A 22968-nucleotide genomic window follows, 5' to 3' on the forward strand; every position below is an offset into this window, starting at 1 on the left:
ATCCAGGTATGAATCTATTATTCAAATTGGTAGGTGGTTAACTGTTCTATGACCAAGGATCTCCTGAGCGTAAGCTGTATCATTCATATTTGATTGTCAAGGCTCCTATTGTTAGAATTCTACCAAGAAATTAAACTGAATGCTATGTTTGTTCTGTCACCTGAGGAACTGTTTTTCAACTAGCAGACCTAGTTGAAAAACAGGGTGAGATGCATTTCTAAATTACTGAAGGATTAGTAGTCTTGTCAGCAGCAATCAGTGTTGCAAAAAAAAAATTAGGCAACATATGAACCAAATAATTAAAACCTCACTTGGACAAAGAAGTCATTTCTTTGAAGTTACCAGAGAGAATAAAACTGGAGACCTACACTTACCCCCTTAAAGTGTTAAGATAAACACAATTACTGATCAGTATTTGGAATTCGACTTGGACAGCAGCCAGTCAGTGAATGTGGGGCCATTTTCTCATAAAGAGAGAACTATGAAAAACTTGATTCTTACTATCTGTATTTTTTTAAAACTTTTTTTGATACTCCATGCCAAGTTCCTGCTGATAAATATTTATGTATATTCCTAAAAATGTGTGATAATTAGCTGAGAGAGTGTGGGAGGGAGAAGAGAGAGTGGGGAAGGAGAGAGAGAACAAAAATATTTTTAATGTATTGGAAGTACTTGATGAAACATCAGAAGTCGGAGAGTTAAGGAATCTTTATATAAATCTAACATGGTTAGCACAGCTTTGGAAAGAAATGTTAGACTACCTATAGGTATACATTCATAATAATAGATTTATGGAATGGATGAACATTTTATAAGTTGTTATTTAGTCCAGGAACTCAGAAATGTCAGTGTTGACATTTTTGTTTAAGAATTTGGCATTTATTTTAATGTCTATTGTTTTTAACCTCAAAAACTATCTCAAACCATTATAAGTATTCCATTATGAGACTGAGCTTTTCAACTATTTACCATAATGCTATTAGTCAAACTTTGTGTATAAGTGATTTGAGGGGGGATGGACTCTATTCTCTTGAGTGGTTTAGCCTTGAATGCCCCATTAATCAACCAAAATTTCAATACAGTCACATTCCAAAGCTTCAAGGAATGTCTATTTTACTTTTAGCTTATCACTGCTATTTTTATGAAATAAACAAGTTTCCCACATAAAGAAAGAAAGAGTGGCCAAATCTATTTTATGTGATTTACTTTATTGTCTTCTTCACTCATTTAATACAGATGGGACAAAAATGCATGGCCACAGTCTTAAGTACTCATAGAAAAACATTGCTGAACACATTTGATGACACAGAGATAAAAAAATAAAATCCCAAAGCACTTTTTAAATATCACATTCAGGATTTCTTAGGGTATAAAGGATTCACACCCACCCACACCCAAACAGCTCATAGTCCCAAGTCCCCAAACTTGGCAACTTCAACTCACAGAATTCTCCAGCCAGCACAAGTCTTAAAGTTGCCAAGTCTGAAGACCTCTGTTCTAGTTCATATGTATTTGTGGTATTACAATTTTCTCAGATTTTCAGCTTCATGATAATCTTACTTACAGTTCCCATTAGACCAGTGAACCTATAATACATGGTACTTTGGGAAGAGAAATCTACCAATGATTTCCCCCTTCTTTACAATTCATAAATGTGCAAGAACACCTGAAGTGTAAATTTAGCAATTAATCATTAACATGTATTAGTAGGTATATAGCATATAGTAATCACAATATAGCAAAAAATTTTTTTATAAAGAGCCAGAATTTAATTATCATGTTAGGAATAATGGTTTGGTTCTAAAAAAGGGCTTGCTCATTAGATTCATTCTATAGATGGTTATACGAGTGCAAAAAGAAGGCTTTGTGATTCTACTTTGTGTAAGAAGAGTATGCTTCACAATATAGAAAGGAATTGTGCATCTCTGTGCATAAGATACAAGAGTAGCTATTAGAAAGGAAAAGCTCTAGCAGAAGTTTAAACCAAAAAACACGTAATGTGTGCTGCCTGTTGGTAATTGTTTTCTAGTGCTCATTAACTGTACTCCTTCGTTCAATAAAAGTATTTAAGTAACTTATGAACAGCCACATGTTAAGTTTGAAATACCTCTATATTGTTAATCCTGCATAATGTATTATACACTAGATTATTTGCAACATCTGTTCGAATTCTATGATTTTCTGAATAAGGATTTTAATTGAATCCTAAGATATTATAGCATCTTTCACTCCCCATCTTTTGAGAGGCACCATTTAAGGCATTTCCAGGTTGAAAGGTGACATCACCGTTGCCCAGGGGACACCCATAGAGGCTCCTTTCATGTCTCCATCAAGGAGCTGGAGCAAGTGACAGAAACTCACCCCACCACATAGCAACTCGGGTCTCAAACATGGGTTTGCTAACCTCTAACCAGTGTCCTAATCATGTGAGCCACCACACTCTAATCTTTCACTTATTACTGTGTGAAGATGATTCTAATATAGCAGTTCACGGATAAACATTCAGTAGTAATATTTTTTTATTTTTTTCGGAGTAATAAAGCTGCTGAATTTGTTGCACTGAATATTATTCGGTACTAATCAGCATTTAATGTATAATGTAACTGTCCACAACTTCACATACAGAAAAAAAAAGTTGTTATTATGTGTGCTTTTAAACATTTGTATGATTCAGGTGATGGCCGAGGTGACATCTGCAAAGATGATTTTGACAATGATAGTGTCCCAGATATTTTTGATGCTTGTCCTGAAAATGATGCCATTAGTGAAACAGATTTCAGAAAATTTCAAATGGTACCCCTGGATCCTAAAGGAACAGCTCAGATTGACCCAAATTGGGTAATTCGCCACCAGGGCAAGGAATTGGTTCAGACTGCTAATTCAGATCCTGGTTTAGCTGTTGGTGAGTATTAGAAGCCCTTCTGAGTGAACTTATATTCAGAATGTATTCAGAATAATAACAGTTGACCATAGCTGTTGTTTATTCAGAAGGATCTCCAAGTATCCTATTTTTAGATTTTGTTTCTTTTCCATACCAGCTCCCATTGCTATATCAAGAAGTGCTTTTGAGATTCACCTGGATTTTTTCATCAGAATTGGAAACTATCGATTACACAACCAAAATTCAGAATTCCAATAGGCCAAGATAATTCATTACATATTTATCTGAAGCAGGGGTGGGATTCTACCAGCTCGCACCTATTCGCAAGAACCGGTTGTTAACATTCTAAGCAGTTCGGAGAACCAGTTGTTAGAAGAAATTACTAGCCTAATCCTGTAAGGAAGGCAGGAAGGAAACATTCTGGTGTTGCTTACAGAAACTGCCTCTCCATTAACCCTTATTACATTCTTGGCAGGACTAGACTTCCTGTATCAGGAACATCTCTGGAGTTTTTCCCCCTCCTTTGCTGGTACTTTGCTTGTGTGGAGTGACCATTCAAAGTTACAATGGCACTGAAAAAAGTGACTTATGGCTACTTTTCACACTTACGACTGTTGCAGCATCCCCACAGTCATGAGAGGCCAGGAGAGGAGATGCGTGCCTTGATGTGAGTGATATTGAGTTGACCACACCCAGCCAATAACATGACCGCCATGTCCATCCAGTCACATGACCACCAAGCCATGCCCACCAATTAAGCCATGCCCACAGAACCCGTTGTTAAAAAATTGAATCCCACCCCTGCTCTGAAGTAATGCTATCTATTATTACATAGAGCAAACATACATTGCAAACTCTTTGAACTGGGAAAGAAAATTTTACATTCAGTTTAATGATGTGTTTGAAACTTAGTATTTCTGGTTGTAGAACACTTTCCCCAAACTCTTTAAAAATAATTTGTTCATAATCAAAGATAGAAAATTTAAAGTTACCTAGTACAGATTACTTTTCTTCTAAAAGTCATGAGACCATGCATTGATATTCTGTGTTCACCATAAAAGAGATAAAAATTACTCCATCCCAGATTATATGTCATTTATTCAAGCAAGACTAGAATGGTAGAGAATTTAAGGCTAATATCATGTAGCTATTTATCTGAGATTCATAATTACTACAATAATTCCTATAGAAATATATTAGTTTGTAGAGTGAATTGTACTCCCAGGGAGCCAAAAACATGGCTAGGTGACTCCATTATTGAGGCAGTCGTTTTTATTTGGGGGTTTTAAATATTCATTACTATGGCTTCTTATATTTGTGTTCAATGTTTTTATATTTTTTAATCTATTGTGCAACACTCAGACTCATCTTCAATAGATGAATGGATGGCTAAATTAATTTGATAAATTAATAATATTGACTTGATTCTAAAACAAATGAATATATCAAACCAAATAATATTGACAATAGATGTGGGAAATTAAAATAATACCTGTGAGGACTCAGCATTTTTTTTCCATCTTGCTTCAGGCTATGATGAATTCAGTTCTGTTGACTTCAGTGGCACATTCTATGTCAACACAGACCGAGATGATGATTATGCTGGATTTGTTTTTGGTTATCAGTCCAGTAGTCGCTTCTATGTCCTGATGTGGAAGCAAGTGACTCAGACATACTGGGAAGATAAGCCAACCAGAGCTTATGGATACTCAGGAGTGTCCCTTAAGGTGGTAAATTCTACAACTGGTACTGGTGAACATTTAAGAAATGCTCTTTGGCACACAGGAAATACACTTGGACAGGTAACTAGTTGAAAAGCCCCCTCACCAATATATTGTCAGCCCAAAGTTACCATGGAATTATGGAATCATGTACTTCCCCTGCCCCCATTTAATCGCAGAAGAACCCTCCCATATTCAAATCATGTGATTAGTGAACAAATGTTAGGAATGAGTTACAGATTCTGGTATGTATTGAACTTTTCTTTCCTTTCACTAGCAGCAGCTTTTGTTGACCATATTACTTTAACCTTATTTATGATCATTTTAACTTGCCTCATGTTTATTTTAATTGTAAGTGCCTCAGGATTTAAAACTCATGTTGAAAAGTCAAGGTAGCTTACATGTCAAGACTAATTCTTCATGAAAGGTTTAAGCAGGAAAGTGCTGAAAATACTTTGAATAGGGTTCAGACCGATGATAATTTATTGCTCAGGTTTCATTATTAAGGGCTCTGGAGGTTAAATCTGGGCAGACTGGTGGCATCTTAGGGAGGGGAGTTGTTTCTCTTTAAGAAAGCATCAAGGTGAACTTTATTTGCTTTGAGCAGCTGTTTTGCTAATAGCATGTATAGAATCCTTGCTATCAGTCCAAATAATGTGGCTTCTCTGCTGAACAGCAATGGAGTATTACTTCTCTATTTCACTTTTTGAGGGATGCTTAACTTAAAGTTCTGATAAATCAGTATTGAATATATGCATAGCCTAACCAAGTTATATTTGGTTTGCTAGACCCAAACTAGGCCCAAGTTTAGTTTTATCCCAATTACAGTCTTTCTTTGTCTCAGTACACAATCTCTACATACAGCTAGTTACTCCCTTTGTATCAGTGAATCACAGCCAATTGCTCTACATAGAACTAAGTACTTTATACCTGCTATGCTAATCTCCTCCTATCAGTTCCTGGTCTCATCCTTTCTCTACCATAGCAATATCTGCCTAAGTCATAGTATCAGAAGGGTGAAAAACTCTTTTGATATATAGAATAGGTCTATAGAATTACAAAATCAGAAAGCATCATTGAGGCCATCAAGTGCAACTTCCAACTGAGGTCAGGAATTCAAATTAAAGCATCCCCAGCTAATGGTTGTCTATCCCACTTAAATATATATTGTATAGGGAAATCCATCATCTTCCTGCAGGACTAGTTCTACCAACAAACTACGAACAAACTATCTCACTGTGAAAGTTTTTTTATTTTCTAACATTCAATTGGAATCTGTTTCCCATCATTTATATGAATCATTTTATATCCTGCACTCTGGAATAAAAGAGGAAGGGACTTGATTTTCTACATGAAACCCTTTCATGTATTTAAGGGTAGTGATATGAGTTGTAATGTGTTACTCATAAGTAGAGTGTAATGAGTGGATAAAAGCCAACTTCATGTATGCATGGGCAGTTGTTTATTCCTGATGTAACCCACCATTCTTCCTTAATCAAAGTTTAGATACCATAAGATATTGGTCAATTAGCAATAGCATGATACATGTAAGGCTTTTTTTTCTCCCAATGTATGCCTATCTGTTTATCTCTTTTACAGGTGCGTACCTTGTGGCATGATCCCAAAAACATTGGTTGGAAAGATTATACTGCCTACAGGTGGCATTTGATCCACAGACCTAAGACAGGATTAATAAAGTATGACATTTTCTTCTGATGCATTCTATTGCTTTTCCATCTGAACAAAAATGTGTTTTATAATCCTTTGTAAGCAAATGCCAAAGTTATCACTTCATTTAGGGCAGCCTGTTTCTTTTTATAGTTGAAGCCTTTGGGGGATTTTGAATTCTTGTTTTCTCAATTTTCCATCTCATCAGATATGTTCAATTTATCCTGAATGACATATATAAACAAAGGCAAAACATTATGACATTATTTAAAAGAAATAACTTTCCTCCAACTCTTAGAAATAATCTGGTTCTGGGTAAAAGGTGAGAAGAAAAGAAAAATGATAAAAGGGAAAAAGGGAATGAAAGAAAAGATTACTCCTCTTTTCTTAAAATTAAAATGAATATAACTAAGGCAACCTTAAATAGGTTTTCTAAATAATCAGGTCCTCTGAAGAACATTTATTCAGAAAAAATATTTTAATAAAATATAAATGTAAAAAAGTTCTATTTATGTCACATATATTCCCATGAATGCAGAACAACAATAACAACAATAACAACAACAACAACAACAACAATAACAACAATAACAACAATAACAACAATAACAATAGCCTTTGGGAATTGTTACTGCATTTCCCCTTCTGTTTGCCCATGTCCGACACTATCTGTTCAATTTCTCACACATTTATGCCACGTGAATTATTGTGCCATGTATTTGTTTAAGATATGTGGGAATTCCTTTGGCCTTCAGATATGAAAAGAATTCATTTTTTGCAAATCATGACATGAATTTATCTTCTGTGTAAATTAATGTATCTCCATGCCTCCTGGGCTGTGTGTTTTTTAACTCCCAAATTTTGCAAATCTTGTTCCCACTCAAAGGAAAAAATAATCTATTAAAATGTGTATTATCTATTGGATTACTATTCTGGTTTATTCTGTCCTGACCCACCTTTACACATAGATGGATACTGATCTTCCAATCATTCATGGCATAGTTTTAAAAAGTTTCAGTCCAGACATTGTCCTTGAATGTTGTTTAAGCATTCATACTTTTTATTAATGTGTAATTCGTATTTTCTTAAATTGATCATTTTGCAGAAGCTGTACACACACTGTATAAAAGGACAAATTGTCATCTCAAAGAATGCATCTCACTTAGACCATGATTTTTTTTCCCCTTACAGGGTTGTAGTCTATGAAGGAAAACAGATCATGGCAGATTCTGGACCAATCTATGATACAACTTATGCTGGTGGACGATTAGGTCTTTTTGTCTTTTCACAAGAAATGGTGTACTTCTCTGACCTCAAATATGAATGTAAAGGTAAATTGAAATTTAAGATTATTGATGCAATCATAATTATACATTTTCAGTTTCCTTAGACAATTTCTGGAAAGATACAGCATGAAGAGGGGATATGAAGGAAGAATGCCAAATTGTCTGCTTCTGATATATATGCTCATTATTCGGTTTCTAAATATACATTTTGAGAGCTCCCACCATGTTCACTACAGCAGTTGATGTGAATTCCTTAGTGCTAGATTTGCCATGATTCTTTTGCAGTGACATGTTTGCCTAATTTGTGGTCAACAATGATTATGCATGTCTGAGTCAACTTTCCAACTGAACATACATTCTGATTTGGCTTCTAATTCTTACTGACTGCTAATAATGCAGGAGAGGATGCTTTTTGCTATTCAAAACCTTCTAAGAAGTTAATAGGCTACATGGGCTAAAACCAGTGGAATATAATTGTGAATAAAATACATAGGAGCAGTATATTCATGTAGACATTAATTAACTGGTTTATAAACTATTCCAATCAAAAATTTTTAGTGGCTTACAATTCTCCAGCACAATAATTGGTTTGACATCATACTAAATAATTATTATTTTTAAATGGCTATAATTGGCACCCCCCCCCTTCATGGGATCAGTTCCTCAACTCCATTTTCAAAGTGCCCCCAGGAGAGACAGGTTAATAGCTTTCTAGAAAACTAGTATATATAGAAGACCAGCCTTATATCTAAGAGCAGTCTATTTCAGAGGCCACCACAAAAGATTTGTTTCCCTGACCCCTGAACTTGGCACTCCATAGGAGTTGGGAGCCACAACAAGCTCTTTTTCTAGATCTCATTGCATAGACAGAATTCACTAAGAGACAGTGGTGGCCAGCACTTTCAGTTACAGCTGGAAACCAACAGGCAACTAGTCATTCTCCTATAGGAGAGGTATATCATGGGCTAATGGCATTGAGCTGGTTATTATTTGGGCTGTTGCATTCTGGATTACCTGCAGTTGAAATGGACTTCAAAGATTCAGCCCAAGATAGAACAAACTGGAGTAATCCAAATAAGATGTGTCAAGGATGTCACACCTATGGATCCAGGATTTGGTTGTAACTGACATACAAGATGAAGATGTGCAAAGGGTGTCCTGTTTATGCTTCCTTCTAGCAGGAGGACCATATGTCCAAAAGAATCTCCCAATTGTGGATTTATTCAGTAACACAACCCTATCCAGGTCAAAAGATGAAATTCTATTGGAATCTATCAGCTTCCAATCATTCACTCTGCCTTGCTTGGATGGAATTTAAGCTTGTCTTTCCCCATCCAAACTCTTACAGTATCCAGGTGTAGAGTCAGAACCTCAAATCTATCTTAGAGAGTGAAAATATATAATTGAATGATACTTCACCCTGGAAGGGACAATTTAGACAGGGAAGAAAAGAAATTATACACTGTGTACATTGTGAGGCCTGGAAAAGACATACTCTAATGGTTGAAATACATAAATTTAGACTCAGATTTCATGCAATAACTGGCAGATGTAGCTACGTATTAGAAGAAGCATTCCCATATACTAAATGCGATTAGGTCAGATATATGCATCAGACTAGGTACAGAATGGGAAAATTATCCCAAGTGCAAATAGCTTTTGGCTGTTTTTCAGAGGACATCAGAACGCGTGATTCATTATTGTGCAGATGTTGATTAAAGTTAAATGTGTTTCTAAATCACTTGCAGCACTTGGTTTCAAAAAGTATAAACAGCAGGAGTTATAGTTTAGAGGACCATGCTGCCTAAAAATTATGAAAATTGAAATCCAACAATTCTGGAAGATATTAGGTCAGATAGACTGATACAGAGTGATAAATTTGGGAAACCTTGTTTAAATTATCCCAAAGCTGTTAAATTTAACCAGCCTTGGGCAAGATTAACTTAATCTATATTACAAGTTTGTTGAAAGGAAGAAAGTTATGTAAGGTGCCCTGGACAGAAAATCAGGATGCAGATGTGATAAATATTAATCTATTGATGTACTCGAGATAATCTGTTTTTACTCCTCATATTTTATTGTATTGTGATTATTTATTCTCCAAGGCTCCTTTGGAAGATGTTTTAGACAAAGAAAGTTTGCAAATGTTTCATATTTCTGAACTATAGTGTTTAAAATTTGTGACTCAAATTTTGTCCTCTTTAGGGTAGTCTTAATGAAATTAATAAGACCTCAATTATCTATATAGAACTTTAGGTCCATTGAAATAAATGAAATTCGTAATTGAGCTTTAACCCATAGTTGACCTATGCTATAGTCCAAATATGGCCATTGTACTAAACAATTGCTTCTTTCTGATGCAGATGCCTGAATTATTGCAGCTGTGTAAAAACCAATGTACTGTAGATGCCGTTCAACCTAGACACCTCTATACATCCTAGTACTTCAATTCCCTTACCTTTTTTCTACATTTCCTTGACCTTATACAACCCTGTTGCCAGGAGGGATCTCTCCAGCCCTACACCTAAGTGCCTCTGAGGAGTTTGGATTAAACGTGACCATTGAACTCATTGCTGATGCAGAAAAATATTGACATGTGGATTGAAAACATGTCATAAATATTTGTTAATTTGCTTTAGTTTTTTTAAAATGACGTTTACATATAAAATGTAAAAGTGTAATTATATTGTGTATTATATAGATATAAATATGGCAGAAATAAGGTTTGAGGGAGCAGACAATATAGCAAGCAGAAGGAAATGGTTAGAGATAAGATCACCTCTTACACCTTTGTAACTTGTTCAGATGAGAGGTGGGCTTTGCTTTCCCAAAGTCCAAAAGATATACTATAACAGAAGGACAACCTTTACAAAATTTGCTTAGAGAGAAGCTGTGGGAATTTAAGTAGAGTAAAGAAGATGATACAGTGTTATTCAAATGTTAATTATTTCCTATCATCTTTTTAGACCAGCAATCTGCTTGGAGTTTTACATTAAAGCAAATTCTCTTTTATAATCAATATTTAACATTTCAACTGGGTTCCATGGAAGAAATTACAGTCCACATAATGTCTTGGTTTCTGTTATACCAAAGCAAATTCATAAGAATTTTGGTTATTTCAGAATTTTTAACACAGTTCTCATGAGTTCCAGTTGAGATAGCCCAATATTTTAAAAGGAGAACAAAATCACTTTATTATTCCAACTGAGGTTTAAATGATAAGTATGCCTTTGCAAGAATTGCATGCAGTGACACCACACAGGCATTGCCATCATACCTATATTTACATGAAGGAAAGCAATTTTTGAAGGCCAACTGCTTGTGTGCATGAAGCTCCTGTGAAAATAGTTTGTGGCTGCATCTCACAAGCTACTTTCCCACCTCTTCTACATGCTTGCACTTTGATTTCCAAATGCTGATAAACTTGATAATGCACCCATTATCAAGATCTAGTAACATAGTTCCACTTATGAGGATACTGATGTTATTTACAGCTACATTCTCCAATAACTTATTTCAAAATTCACTGGAAAGTCCATTAATAATGAAAGATTTCAAAGAAGATGGCTAACGAATGCCTTTAATAATATAATGGGAAAATATGGAAGTACTTGCTCATATATGCAATTTTTAGTTGCTCTGAACTGTCAAACAATTAAATAACCATTGAGACCTTGAAAATGAAACCTTGATATTTACGATTGCCCTCAATGCTTGTAATTTTTATTGTATGTGTGCTGTATATATATCGTTTCAAGAAAACTGTACTAAAGGTCCATCGACCACTTTAGTCTAACCAGATACAAGTTATTCAGCTATAGGCTTAGTATTCTCATATTTATCATTTTTTTGGTTTTAAACTGAACAAGCTTTCTCTGGAAGATATACTCAATTGGTATGGTTTGATTCATAGATGAGGTTTACATATAGAAAAACATAAGGCTTTGTCTCAATCCAAAATGCCATCATGTTATACCAAAAAAGTGTTGGTAGACATGTGAATGTGTGGAGTTTAGAGGATTTGCAAGTATAGCTGGCAGATGCCACTTCCAGGAACAAACTTCTGCTGAGAATTCAAATGTTTACCATTCTTGTTCATTTCCACACTCCAAACCCTATAAGACAGAGGTCCTCAAACTTGGCAACTTTAAGATTTGTGGACTTCAACTCCCAGAATTCTGGGAGTTGAAGTCCACAAGTCTTAAAGTTGCCAAGTTTGGAGACCTCTGCTATGAGATCAGGCTTAACCAACCCTAATCAACCCTGCTAGATCAGGCTTGGGAATTACTCATAATTTGATATCCAGACAAAAGGCATATAAAGAGAAGCGATTCGAACAAAGAACAGTAAGATCCAGATCATCCACAAGTTTGCCTGCAGCTATGAACGGTCACAACAACTTTGTAGATGCAAACCTGTCATTTTCCTATCAATATGTTTAAAGCAGCCACTGGGGAATGGAAGGGTATATGTGTCTCTCTCTGTTGCTGCCCCATCCCAATGGCTGTTCAAGGATCATCTCTTGAATTGCTTGAAGGATGTGATAGAGTAATCCACATTCAATTCCTCAGCTTTGCATACAGTTTTCAGTGGATTTGGAAGGTATATGCCTTATCAATAATCTGGGGTTTCTGGTTTTATTGCACATTCTTTGTTTTGTCATACTAATAGACATTTTAATGTTTTTTTAATGAGATTTGTGGAGAGTGTCTTTTGCAAATCATATTTTTAATGCATTGAAAGTGTTGCTGTTAAGTCCCAGAGAAGAATTATTGAGGGAAACTTCATTAATGTAATCATGTTTTTGTATCTTTTAAATAAAAAAGGCATCAGTGCTGGGACTAAGATGTTAATATTTTGATTGTATCATAACTGCCTATGCTATGTAAATTATTTATGATGGTCTGTCTTTTCCTTTGTGTGTGGTGTGCTTGTATATCTGAGAAAGGGAGATTGTGTGTGTGTGTGTGTGTATGTGTGTATGTGTATGTGTATCTATGTGCATGAGGGGATCAATAAGACTTACATTTTATTTTGCTGAAGACTGTAAATAACTATTTATTGTTTGCTTGGACATAATCTCACCATTTAATGTCCCTCATTTATTCATTTTTTATACATTTAATAGTAGACAATAAACTATACAAAGGCTTAATTGAAAGTGTTCTCTTTACTTTTTGAAGTCTAATCTGAAGTCATAAAAATGAGAATGATCCTAAGTGGAATCCACATTTTGTTGAAACTGAATGTTTGGTTCCATTTGCGTTGCTAGGAATGGAATGGAACCTTGCATATTTTATGTAAGCTAGATGAGTGGCTGATATAGCAAGGTCATTTCTTGTAATTTCTACTCATTTTGATGGCACTTGGGGTGGAGATTACCATAGTGGACTGCTTCTACTTTTTATGTTCCTTTAAACAAGGGTCAGAGTAGACATGTTTCTTGTCAAGACCAATGGTTTGTTTACAGATGTTAGGGCAGCATTCATGAATAGTTGCATAGATCACATCACCCTTATCACACAACCAGTAATCAACATGTAGATAAAGGAGAACCAAAACAATAGTCAGGAACAATCTAAGAGGAAACAATGCAACCAACCAAACCAGGTAGACCAATCAGAAACAGGTATCCAAATGGTACATTCCCATGTATTTTATCAGGAAACAGATAGGGCAAGCTCCAAAAGTTAGAAACCCACTTTACTTACCAATGTGCTACAAATCCATTAGCAATGTCCATTTTTCTGTCTGAATTCATGGACATCTAACCCTAATCCTAAGTGGCTTCGCCATCCAGTGGGATTTTTCCATGTAATTTCACAGGAAATTACAGATAAGGCAAGCTCTGAAAGTCAGGATCCTCCTAAGCATATCAATGCACTATGAATCTATTGGAGATCTCCATTTTGCTTTCTGAATTCATGGAAACATAACTGAAATTGTAAGTGGGTTTGCCCCTCTCATTGGTATTTTCCAATGCTTTTTACCAGGAAATGTAGATAGAGTGGAATCCAAAAGTCAGCACCCTTTTAAGCATGCCAATGCACTATGAATCTGTGGTTGACCTCCATTTTCGTCTATGACTTCTTAGACATCTAACCCTATGTAACTTTGCCCCACATTGGGATTTTCACATTTTCACAGGAAACAAAGATAAAGTTAGAGCAGTGTACCAAATAAAGTGCTCTCCTAAGCATACTTATGCAGTACAAATCCGTAGGCGACCTCCATTTTGTTCTCAGAATTCATGGAGACCTGCCCCTAACTCTAAATGGTTTGGCTGCCCAAAAGGATTATCCCATGTGTTTTAAAAGTATAATAGATAGGACAGGCTGCAAAAGTGAGCACCCTGCTAAGCATACCAATGCATTATGAATCCCTTGGCAATTTCTATTTTTCCCTCTGAATTCATGGAGATCTAACTCCAACCCTAAGTGTGTTTGCCCCCAATAGGACTTTACCATGCATTTTAACAGGAAACCTAGTTAGGTCTGGCTCCTCAAGGCACATTCCTCCTAAGAATACCTATGCACTATCACTATGCTCATCAGTCTGGAACCCACATTACGTATCTGATATTAACACAATTGAGAAAGTCCAGAAATATTTCACAAGAAGAGTTCTCCACTTCTCTACTCATTGCAGAATACCTTATGCCACCAGACTTGAAATTCTAGACCTAGAAAACCTAGAACTACACCACCTTCGGTCTGATCTAAGTATAGTATATAAAATCATACATTGCAATGTCCTACCTTTCAATGAATACTTCAGCTTCAACCATAACAATACAAGAGCAAACAATAGATACAAACTCAAGGTTAATCGCACCAAACTTGATTGCAGGAAATACGACTTCAGCAACAGAGTGGTCAATGTCTGGAATACTCTACCTGCCTCTGTGGTTTCTTTCCCAAACCCCAAAAACTTTAACCTTAGACTGTTTACTATTGACCTCACCCCTTTCCTAAGAGGCATGCATAAGCGTACCAACATGCCTACTGTCCCTGTCTTATTGTTTCTTTTATTTTTTTTATTTTTCTTATAGGTATCCATGTATTCATAACTATGTTTTTACTTATACCTATTATCTTGTAAGCAATTGACAAAAATAAATAAATAAATAAATAAATAAATAAATAAATAAATAAATAAATAAATAAATAAATTCATTGGGAACCTCTACTTTGCTCTCCAATTTCATACAGACCTAATACTAACCTAAGTGGGTTTGACATCCCCCTATAGGATTTTCCCATGTATTTTACCAGGAAGCGTAATAATGGTGAACTCCAAAAGTCAATGCTCTTCTAAGCATTCAGATGCATTACTTGGTGATGTCTATTTTCCACTTTGAATTCATGAGGACTTAACCCTTACCCTAAGTGGGTTCCCTACCACCCTAAGTGGGTTTTTTTCCATGTATTTTATCAGGAAATGTATTAAGGGTTGATTCAAAAGTACGGTTTAGCTGACTTTTTTTTTTCTTTTAAATTACCAGAAAGTAACACATGGTGTGGATTCCCAATCTCTCACATATTTGGATTAGGGGAGAGGATAACAGGAAAATAGTTCTTTGGAAGGAAGGTAATTTCATAGAGAACAATGAAACTATATAGCACTTAGCAATAGCATTTAGACTTATATACCACTTTATAGTGCTTTACAGCCCTCTCTAAACAGTTTTACAGAGTCAACATATTGCCCGCCCCCAAAAAAAAATCTGGGTCCTCATTTTAGCCACGGATGGAAGGCTGGGTCAACCTTGAGCCTGGTGGGATTTGAACAGCCAATAGTCAGCAGAAGTGACTTGTAGTACAGTACTCTAACCACTGCACCACAGAAGCTCTTATTGAAATATATGTTGGCACTTGAATATATACAGTAGATTCCAGAAGAGAAGGAATAGCAATAACAAAAGCACTTAGACTTTTACACCACTCCATAGTGTTTTATAGCACTGTCTAAGCAGTTTACAAATGTCAGCATATTGCCCCCAACAATCTGAGTTCTCATTTTACCAACCTCAGAAGGATGGAAGGCTGAGTCAACCTTGAGCTGGTTAGTGTCAAACTCTTGGCTGTAGGTAGAGTTAGCCTACGATACTGCATTCTGACCCCCATGGCTCAGACTCACATTTTAACCTTTCTTCTCAGAGGTTCTGTTCTGCCATATTGTTCTCAATATTAGACCAGTGTTAGGCATGATGATATATTCAGCCTGATTACATATTCAGCAAGATTGTATATTCAGAGATTGTAAAACATGAATTACTTTACTTTCTACATTATTAACATTTGAGATAGCAAACTTGGCTTCATAGATTATGTACTGTGAAAACATATATTGTAGATCTTTTAGGAAAATGAAATCTGATGATAGAAGAGAATATCCATTCACAGCCACTTTGGCCATACAGGCCCACTTTGGCCAATATATTCTTTATTATTATAAATTTGGAAATTGATAAGATATTTGAAGGGTGGAGAAATCTTTAACAGCATCTGCTTTCATTTCACTGTGTGAAACTTTAACTTATAAAAGAAATGTAATACAGCAGGCCAGATGGAATGTGGAACACACAAAAAAAAATGCAGACCAGCACATAATTTAACTCCAAGGTATGAAAGGAAAGTAATTTAGTAATCGTACAAAATTTCTTCACATCTTATTGTAAAAAGAGATAAAGATGTGATGACATTACTGAGAGGTTGGTAGAAATAAGAGATGTAGCAATTGGACAGCCCCAGTTAATGGCACAATTTCAGGTGGCAGGGTGTTTAAATTTAATAAATGTAACCATCCCTTGTAAGATGACACATTTCTCTTTCAATAAGTGGAAAACATACAGAAACTTTGTACTTAAAGTCTCACACATCTAGCAATGAAAACTCTCTTGCAGCCCAGCACAATTCTGCTTATATTATTTTCAGCTTCTTCTCTATACTGGAGTCCTGCACATAACCATATGGGCTTCACACATGGCAACCTTATTTTAGAAGTGGTGGCAAACCAGAGCTTAACTTCAAAGGCAGACCATAATTCAAAAGCAAACCCACAGGAACTGAAGTGACTGCAGGATATAACTAAAATGTAGACACATTTCATCTTAATAGTAAATACAACCACCGGGGAACATTCCTGAAAAATTCTCAGAAAGAGAACTTGGTTTTAATAGAAAAGCCAATATTTTCATAAAGGAATCTATTGGGAGAGTGAGCATATGCATACATTCCACATATGAATTATATATGGCTGGAAACATAAGCATTACCCTATGAATCCCAACTGATCACAAAGTTATCCTTATGTATTAAGCTATAAGGCCACATGTAGCCTTATGTCCTAGACATAATTTCATGTGGCAGTCAACTCCCTTTCCCAAGTATTTAATTCAGGGCTCTGCTTAAGAGACATCTGTTTCATCTTTGGTAACTTCTGGAAAGTGAGGAAAGAGGGTGTTTGAAACAAACAACTGTCAACAAAAGGGATAAAAAGGCATCAGAAAGAAGTGTAGCTTGCTTCACTTTTACCACCTTGGGCAACTGATCCTGACAACCTTCAGCATAAAAACGGTTGCTCAACTTTATCTTAAGGGTATCCGGCCAAGAGGAGAATTCAAAACAACGATATAAAGAGTGCAGGGCTATACTCTACAGAAAAAAAGGCTCTGAAGATATTGTTAGAGGGCTTCTAATATTAAATTATACTTTATGGAATGGAGTCAGGCTATAGTATTAAAATAATGTATTGCATCAGCCTGAACACAAGCTCCAGTCCAGTGCCTGGAATGTTTAAAATGCTACTGAAGAAGGTCTGGATCATATTATTTTGGATTCCCAAGAATCCCACCATCAGTTCCTCTTAAACTTGGGAAATCTTTGAGGAACAGCTTTTAAGGGATGAGCAGAGTGCTCAGTAATCTTACTGCCATCCCTGCTGGTTAAGGCTATATAGCTTGTACATTAGTTTATCCCTTTATAACTAAGGAAACTATTTTAAGAGAGGAATAAAGCATCATATGTCATATATTAAAGTATATCAGAAATTGGATAGCCATTGAGAAGCGTCAGATATCTTTATCTGTGGTTGTGTCCACAGCTGCTGTGTCATGTTCCCCTTCTATTCCAGACCAGCAGAATGGTGAGTTTTGGTTGCCTCAATGGCCAAAAGAGTATTCAAGTATGAAGGAACACCTCCAAGAACAATTGGGAGGTGGTGATCATCCAAGAATCAATTGGAGTCAGGAGTACATGGAACATGTCATTCTTAGCATCCTCCTCTATGTTAATTAACTTGCCCTGCATTCTCCATGGATAGCATCTGGAGGTGGCATAAGAAGGAAAACATCCCTTCCAGAGTGATCTACAGGTATCCTTGAGTTTCAACAGCTACAGTGAACAATGAAATACAGAAAGCAGTTTGCCAGGATGTTCTTTGGAAACTAGATGCCCTGAGAAAAAGAGGCTGTATGGTTTTCTGCTATGTAACAAAACAAGGAAATGTTTATATTATTTAGAGTGGTGTTGATATTTGGCCACTTGAAGGCTGGGCACAGTAATAGTAGTAGTAGATAGTAGTAGTATATTAGTAGTAGTAGCTGTTGTTGTTTAGTGATTGACAAGTCTTGTGACTTTATAAATAAAGTGAAATAAAATAAAATACAGTATATAATCAAATTTCAGAATAAGAAAGAAAGGTGAAGAGTTCTTTTCTTTTAAAACAATGTTAATGGGAATAAATTTTTAATAAAGTAAAAATTGTAAGATAATAAAAATAGTAAACATTGGAAAAAATAGAAAAATGGAAAAGGAAAAGAAAGTGGGGGGGAAGTTATAAATAAGTGGTTTCTGATCTTCTTGACAGCAGTTACAGCTTCATTTATATTTTGCTCTTTCTCTCTAAAAGCATTCAGGGAAATAAGATTACTTTTTAAGTTTACTATCTGTTTTCAGACAAGTAATAATAGTGACAATTTTTCTGAGTGGCCAATGTATGTTCACAAAAGTTCAGATGTGCCCCAATCAGAAAGGTTTACCTACCCTGAAAGAGGTAATGTCAATATTCCAGGAAGTATCCCAGTATCTCTATGTGTTTCCTTTGGGCCATAAAAAATCCAACTTTTCCTTTGAAACCCACCACATTTGCAGTTTGTTTTAGTGTTAATGCATTTGCAATGCTTTTCCCATCTTAGAAAGCAGTCTTGGTGTGAAATCATTCTATAAGTATCTAGAATCCCCTCATCCCTATAAATGTTCCAGAGACCAATTATAAAAACCTTGTTGGATATCCAAAGCTTCAGTTTACAATCCAGCTCTTTGATGGAATTTTCTTCCTCTCTCTGGGTGCTGTTTACAATCTGTTAGATTACTTAGCTAGTTTCAAATGGAATTGTTTGAAGGCTGTAATTGAGAGAAAATTAGGAAGGGAAGAAAATATCCTTTATTTTTTAAAAAATGTTTCTATGAAAGACTAAGGAAATAAACATGCATGCAGTTTAGTGTGTCTGTGTGTGTTTGTGTGTGTGTGTGTGTGTGTGTGTGTATAGTCTATACCATGTCCTACATATGCTCATATGAAACAAGGGAGGGGAGTCTTCTGGATAATCAGAAAAGATAATGATTGTTCCGTATAATCAACCAGAGGAATTAAAGAATGGTAAATACAGATTGTTGAGGTAATTCCCTGTTAGGAGAATGAGTGCACACAGGGAGACATAGTGAGAGTGGTGAGGAATAACACACAACCAGCACACAGATACACTGTATAGTGAAATTTAGGTTTTTACTTCCAGTAAACGGTTAAGCAAAGTCCAACAAGCAGTCCAAGTCATACACGGTTAAAGCAGTCAGTTTCTCAGTCCAGGAATAATCCAAATATCAAAGTCCAGTATCATAAACAGTTCAGTAATAGACTCACATCAATCCAAGAATAACGACGATCAGCAACAGTAAATAGGGAAAAATTCAGGAACCAAAAAACAGCGAACATCAGAACATCGACCAACTAGCAACTATCAACAACAGGACTAAACAACCCAGGTTTCTGGCTCCATCTTATGGCCGTTTGAGGAACCATACCCAATTACAATTTTAGCATTCCTTTAAAGAGACAGTATTAAATGTCTATCCTGGTTTATATACTTCCAACCCAACTGTTAGGTGACTATCAATTCCTAACACAGACAAATAAATAAATGGACTTTGCAATGCTAATTCAATATGTGTCACTCCCCCTATGTGGGGGGAAGGAGGTCACAGATAAGTCAGAATGATGTAAGCAATGTTACTTCGTCACGATACAAACCACATCCTTTTCTATGTCTGTTGCAACACCGCACACATGGTCCATACAGCAGAGATTGCCATGCAGCATTGTAGCACTGTGATAGTGGTTGAATCTTTCTGATAAAAGCAGCCAGATCCTGAAGACTTCCCTAAGATCAGTATGGTTTGCGACATGAGCTGATTGACAGAAAAGAAGGATTAATTTCAGTCATTCTACTGTATTTTTCACTCCATAAGATGCACTGGACCATAAGGCGCACGTAGGTTTCGAGGAGGAAACAAAGAAAAAAATATGAATCTGGAGCGCCATTCACTGTGCATATGAAGCAGAGAATATGGAGTAGCAGTGTAGTGAGGGCAAGAGGTGGAGCCTGAGAGGTCTACAGATAGGTATCCTCTCATGTGCCAGCTCTGCATATTGATTCCTGCACCCTGGTGGGGTTCAACACTATAAAGGACCCTGCCGCCACAGCCCAGTTGCGCTATTTGCTCCATAAGACACACAGACATTTCCACTTACTTTTTTTGGGGGGGGGGGGAAAGTGTGTCTTATAGAGCGAGAAATATGGTAAGTTGCCATGAACTAAAGAGACTCTGTGGGTATCAAATAATAAATTAGAGGTTAATCCATTCATGAATTGGTAGGAATATGACGATGGATCTCTACTGCCATTCGGTTTTTCTAAATCTGAGTTTCTTCAATATACATCATAGGAAGATGAGAACAAGTACTCTAGTTCCTTTCCTCTTCCATAGAGGGTAAGTAGTATGGCATTGGTGTGCATTTGTGAGTGTGTTGTGCATCTGCATTGCTCTTGTAATTCCCTCCTTGTGAGATGATGAAACACAGAAGTTGAACGTCTGAATACAGCCCTTCTGTATTATGTTTACTTGGTTATGAATGTTGAAAAGTTAAAAAACTACTTTTTGAAAGAAAATATGTTTGTCTGAAAATCTGAACCAGACTCTAAAAAAAGAAAATGTCCCTTTTCCAAAATGCAAAAAACATGGCGGAAGCATTATGGCTAATACACAATAAGAAATGACTGGTTTAAAAATGGAACGAAGGCACTAGCAAGCAAAATAGAAAAACCATAAGAATTTAATTCAGTAAATTATACAAAGTTGTTTGGACAACATTCAATATCTTTATACAGAACAGCCCCTGTTCTTTTTCAACCTTCCCCTCGTCTGCTTTCCCTGCTATAGTTCTGGAAAGATTTGAGGTATCATTAGTCCAAAGCTATGTGCTATTCTGTAAAAGAAAGAAGTCTGCTGCTTGGGCCTTCAAATCCTTTTTTGCATTTTAGATTTCAGCTTGTATTGGCCTGGTTTTTCTTTTTGTATCTAAGCTTCCTCTGTGTAGCTGTGTAGTTTATTTTATCTGCTATTGACACTGAATAGTGCTGTTGTTATCATTATCCACAAATTATTCTGTCTTAGAGCTTTAGTTCTGAAGATGTTAAATTCAGTTAGTTTATTAGACTGTAGAAATATAGGTCTTGCTAGTTTAATGTATACTTCCTGCCTTACGTAAACTATATTAGACTCTCTATGGCATCTGGAATAAAACTGCTTTGAAAAAAATAAATTTCTACCATTTGACTAATTTTATAGACAGCTTTGCAGGGAGATAGGCTTGATAAAGGAGAGATAATACAGCAACAGCAGCAACAACAACAACAACAATAATAGAGAAGCTTTGGATGTAGGCAGATAGTTCATTTTTCTCATGTATCCCTAAAAGGCCTGTGCAAAGTAACATCATTAAACTCACATTATTTTGCCTCAGTTTAAAAGAGTGTAGCCTGGAACGGGCAGCTTCATCTAACTGCTTCACTAGAAAGTATTTCTTTGCTCATTGTGGATGTTTATGTAGAAACCACCAGTTGCTTTGATGAGTTGTGGATGCACGGACTCTTTAGGGTGCTCTAGTTAACAAAATCAAAAGAACAACTGTTCATCTCACTGGTGTCACAACTGATACCGTATTACAAGCATATGTGGTACAATCTCATGTATTGAATGGCCTGGAATAAGATTCAACTACTTAGAATAACAGCTATTAATGCTGCTTGCATTGAAGTTAGAATTGTGAAACCAGGTACTATAAACCAAAATTAAGACGTGAGAAGATTCAGACCGTTGAGATTTGGATCAACCAAGCTTTTCTACTATGTTCTTTATGAAACAGATATTGAAATAATATATGAAATGTACAGTCAACAATGCCTTGGGTCTCAAAGACCTAGAAATGAGTTTTCACATCCTCTCATATGGTATCATTGGCTGGCTCCTCCTGCCCTGCCCCAAATGTAGGAAGGGTGCTTTCCAACATGGTTTGGATCTTCATCTCCAATTGGCACCCAGGAATTCCTAAGAATTATTTGCTTGAAAATGTAGCATATTCTGGAAGCTGCAATTTTTAAACATCTGAAAGGCACCAGTTAAACCATTCTAGTTATCTTGGCTGCTGGCGGTCTGAGAGGGGGGAAGGTGTTCCTTCAGCCTGAGAGCCTTATTCTCTGCTCTCACCCCCCAAAACTGTCTAATGTAATCTAATTTATTGAAGGCAGCCATGTTTACTTACCCAAGCAATTCAATCATCTGAAAACCTTCAACGGTCTGAATGGTTAACCACTTGACAAAAAATGGGGAAAGGGGGAAGCAGTTTCTCAAGATAAATTTAGCTTTCTCCCAAAAAAAAAAAAAAAAAAAAACCTTCTTCCAAGAAAAAATAAAATAATGAAAAAAGGTTATTTCACAGTTTCCTTAAAAATCCTTGTGAACGAATGTAATGTTTCGTCATGTTGTCACCTCTAAGCTATGAAGGTCTACCACAAACATCCCTGTCAAAACTGCAGAGCTGACCGCATGAAGCCAAATGCATGGGGAACCTAAAGGAAAGGAGGAAATCAGCTCCAAATACTGATGATTGATGCTTTAGCATTTAGCACTCCAGCAGGCATGTGGTCAGGAGTTGGGAAAGGGACATGCTTACCAAACACAGATTTGAATACTTACTGCAGAATGTAAATTAATAGGTTTTTAGTTTCATTGTGGACAAAGAAAAGTAGATGTGGAACAACTTGCACAGACGTTTACAAAAGTGTTTTTTCCTC

At 36.1% G+C, this 22968-nt stretch overlaps 1 protein-coding gene across 2 annotated transcripts in view; it reads left to right on the forward strand.

The window, feature by feature from the left end:
• The window catches only part of THBS2 (thrombospondin 2), a 56756-nt gene extending 44045 nt beyond the window's left edge, over nt 1-12711 (forward strand). For both annotated transcript variants that reach the window (XM_026669506.2, XM_026669507.2), the window contains exons 18-22: nt 2675-2902; nt 4412-4683; nt 6202-6299; nt 7462-7601; nt 9920-12711. In XM_026669506.2, the coding sequence (XP_026525291.1) occupies nt 2675-2902; nt 4412-4683; nt 6202-6299; nt 7462-7601; nt 9920-9927 (746 nt within the window). In that variant the 3' untranslated portion in view covers nt 9928-12711. The remainder of the gene's footprint in view (nt 1-2674; nt 2903-4411; nt 4684-6201; nt 6300-7461; nt 7602-9919) is intronic.
• Nucleotides 12712-22968: the final 10257 nt, after the last annotated feature.

Source organism: Notechis scutatus, chromosome 1, assembly GCF_049901735.1.
Source record: "Notechis scutatus isolate UNSWTSFEM ecotype Mainland chromosome 1, rNotScu1.2, whole genome shotgun sequence".
NCBI lineage: Eukaryota > Metazoa > Chordata > Lepidosauria > Squamata > Elapidae > Notechis > Notechis scutatus.